The sequence below is a fragment of the Kryptolebias marmoratus genome, linkage group LG12 (genome assembly GCF_001649575.2).
Source record: "Kryptolebias marmoratus isolate JLee-2015 linkage group LG12, ASM164957v2, whole genome shotgun sequence".
NCBI lineage: Eukaryota > Metazoa > Chordata > Actinopteri > Cyprinodontiformes > Rivulidae > Kryptolebias > Kryptolebias marmoratus.
Window position 1 is genome coordinate 4281259 of NC_051441.1, and position 2639 is coordinate 4283897.

The 2639-nt window shown below is 49.0% G+C and overlaps 1 protein-coding gene across 1 annotated transcript in view; it reads right to left on the reverse strand.

Annotated features, from left to right (window-relative positions):
- Window positions 1-6: 6 nt before the first annotated feature.
- The window catches only part of nmt1a (N-myristoyltransferase 1a), a 7181-nt gene continuing 4548 nt past the window's right edge, over window positions 7-2639 (reverse strand). Inside the window, exons 5-12 of the mRNA XM_017419321.3 lie at window positions 2332-2423; window positions 2128-2244; window positions 1725-1895; window positions 1528-1636; window positions 1271-1441; window positions 994-1158; window positions 762-899; window positions 7-200 (exon numbers count right to left, since the gene is read on the reverse strand). Coding sequence (XP_017274810.1) covers window positions 180-200; window positions 762-899; window positions 994-1158; window positions 1271-1441; window positions 1528-1636; window positions 1725-1895; window positions 2128-2244; window positions 2332-2423 — 984 coding nt within the window. The 3' untranslated portion in view covers window positions 7-179. The remainder of the gene's footprint in view (window positions 201-761; window positions 900-993; window positions 1159-1270; window positions 1442-1527; window positions 1637-1724; window positions 1896-2127; window positions 2245-2331; window positions 2424-2639) is intronic.

Below are 2639 nucleotides of genomic sequence, written 5' to 3' on the forward strand. Positions count from 1 at the left end.
GGGCGGGGGGAGGCGGCGGGCGCTCCCTCGGCCCGGCAGCAGCAGTAGTGCAGGTCAAAGTTCAGAGGGTCAGAAAGTAAAAACGGGCGGTGGGTTTCCGTTCCAAAAGCAGGAAGTCTTCAGACCGCGGTGAGGTCCTCGGACCTGGCGGCGACACTCGCTTCCGACACGTCTAGCCGTCACTGCAGAACCAAGCCGACCTGAGGGAGAAGCAGGAAGTCGTCAGGAACGTTTAGGATCAGGAGCTTCAGGCGGAGAAAACTGCCATTTTATTAATTTATGTATCAAAATAACTTTATTTACAACAACTTTCTCCATAGAGACACTTTGAGTTCAAGTCCTTAAAAAACATCATCTTTAAAATCGGCTTCAGCAAACGAGCCGTTTCCATCTTCCATCTAAGCTACTTCTGCTCCTTTTAGCTTTTAGCTAATGTCATACTCCTTTTAGCTAAAAGCTAATGTAGCTAGTGTTGTGCTTCTTTTAGCTTGTAGCTAACATCGTTATCCTTTTAGCCAGTATCTTGCTACTATTAGCTTTTAGCTAATGTTGGCGAAGGGAGCGCCTTTGTTCAGGCATCGGTTTGGAGACAATCAGCCTCAACAGGAAACTGTCTCAAATAAAAAATAAAAAAAACACCCCGTTTTCCAGAAAACAGTAAATTTACTGAAGAGTTTCAGGACGAAAGTCTACAAACAGAAAAAAACATTTAAAATAAAACAAAAACAGTTTTTACCGTAAATAAATCCCTAAAAAAGTACCTTTTCCGGCCCCATGCTGGGACACTTCCAATTGTACAGATAATACTGCAGATTCCCGTCACCGATGCCGAACTTCAGCTTCTCCAAGAAAGTCTTGTTTTCCATGAGATCCAGTGCATTAAAGACGTCAAAACCTTTCTGTACCGACAAAAGAAGAAGAAATAAATCAGCTCAAAGGAGGAGAGGACGCAACATGGAGGCAGACGTTTTAACAAAAAGGTGGAAAACGAACCGATTTGGCCAGGATGAGGGCGTCGGACATCAGGTCGATCAGAGGGGTGGTGGTGTGCACGTTGTAGAAGGAGTACGCCGCCTTTAGGCTGCGGTGCACGGCGTGGTTCATGATCGTGGAGGGCAGCGTGTAGAAACTCAGGAAATCCGTCACCTTGCCACCATTCTGTGTGGGGGGAAAACGCCGCCGTTTACAAAGCATCACAACGGGGACGAAGAGGTCGGGACAAAGGGGTCGGGTCAAAGGGGTCGGGACAAAGGGGTCGGGACTCGTTTACCTCCACCAGGTAGGTGTCGATGATGTTCTCCTGGGGGAGGAACCAGTGCTCCACCTCGTGTTCGGTCATGGCAGGCACCAGGTTGAACTGGCTCAGGTACTCCCGGAGGAGGCGATGCACCACAGGAACGTCCTTCTTGGTCATCGGCCGCAGACCGGACGTCTTCGGGGCCTGAAGGAGGAGGAGGAGGTTACGGCGCCATGAGGAGGAGAAGAAGAAGCTCATTTCTCGAAGCTGACTGAGTTCGTGTCACCAACCTCAGGTAAGCGGTACAACTTCATGGTGCGCTGCATAGTCATGTTTCTGCTCAGGTGGGAGAACTTCACCTCGATCAGCTTCCGCGGGTTCAGGGAGCGATGCCAGTACCTGCGGACACGAGACACGGCGGCACCGTGAGACGGGACCGCCGCCGGCGCCTCCGCCAACCCGAGAACCGCCTCTCCTCCCGACTAACCTGCAGGTGCCCACGGGTTTGGGCAGGACCACTCCGGCTGTGTACACGGCCTGGAAGATGCCCTGCAGGTTGACCCGTCTGGTGATCTCCCGGATCAGAACCGGGGCGACTCGTTTGGCGCGAAGCTTCTTGTGGACGCAGAGGAAATTGATCTCGACCATTTTCTTTTCTCTGAAGCACAACAATGGAGTCAGACGACGTTTTAAGGTGACACAGAACACGATCCATCGTTAACAACAATATATATTGATTTTTACGAGATAATTAAAAATATTTTGACGTTAAAAAACTTCCAAAGAAGCAGCAGATTTACAACCAATCGGCACAAGAGCAGGACAATCACTCATCAGGACTTTTCTGAAGACCGTGGCGTGACCTAAAATCTACTTCACCGTCTCCTCACATGTCGTAGATGCGGATGTTGGCAGGAATGGCGCTGATGAAGCCGACCAGCTTCTGGTTGGAGTTCACGCGGACGCCGCAGTGCCACTGAGGCAGCCAGCCCGGAGGTCGTAGCGCCCTGAGGGACGACACCAACCCAACGGGTCACCGGACGATTTGCTTTTACGCAACAAGACAAAACTTCGACACAAACGGAGGGAATTACCAGAGCAGGAACTCGGGAGAGTAGTCGAATCTGAACATGTTGTCATCGTCCTCCACGTAGTTCTCGTTGAGGAGAGTGTAAAGCTCCTTCAGCTGGTTTTAGAGAGGAAAAAAGACACAAAAACATTTAATAATTACACAAAAATGATCCTAAAACACAAAGTTGTTCAAATCAAAGCAGCGTCTCTCCTCTGTTCATCTTCGTCCACAAATAAAAATCATTATTCAAACCCTAAAATAAGAAATAAACTGTTTTCACTTCAGATTTCTGCAGGATTTATCCTTTCAGACTCAAATTTCCATAAAACT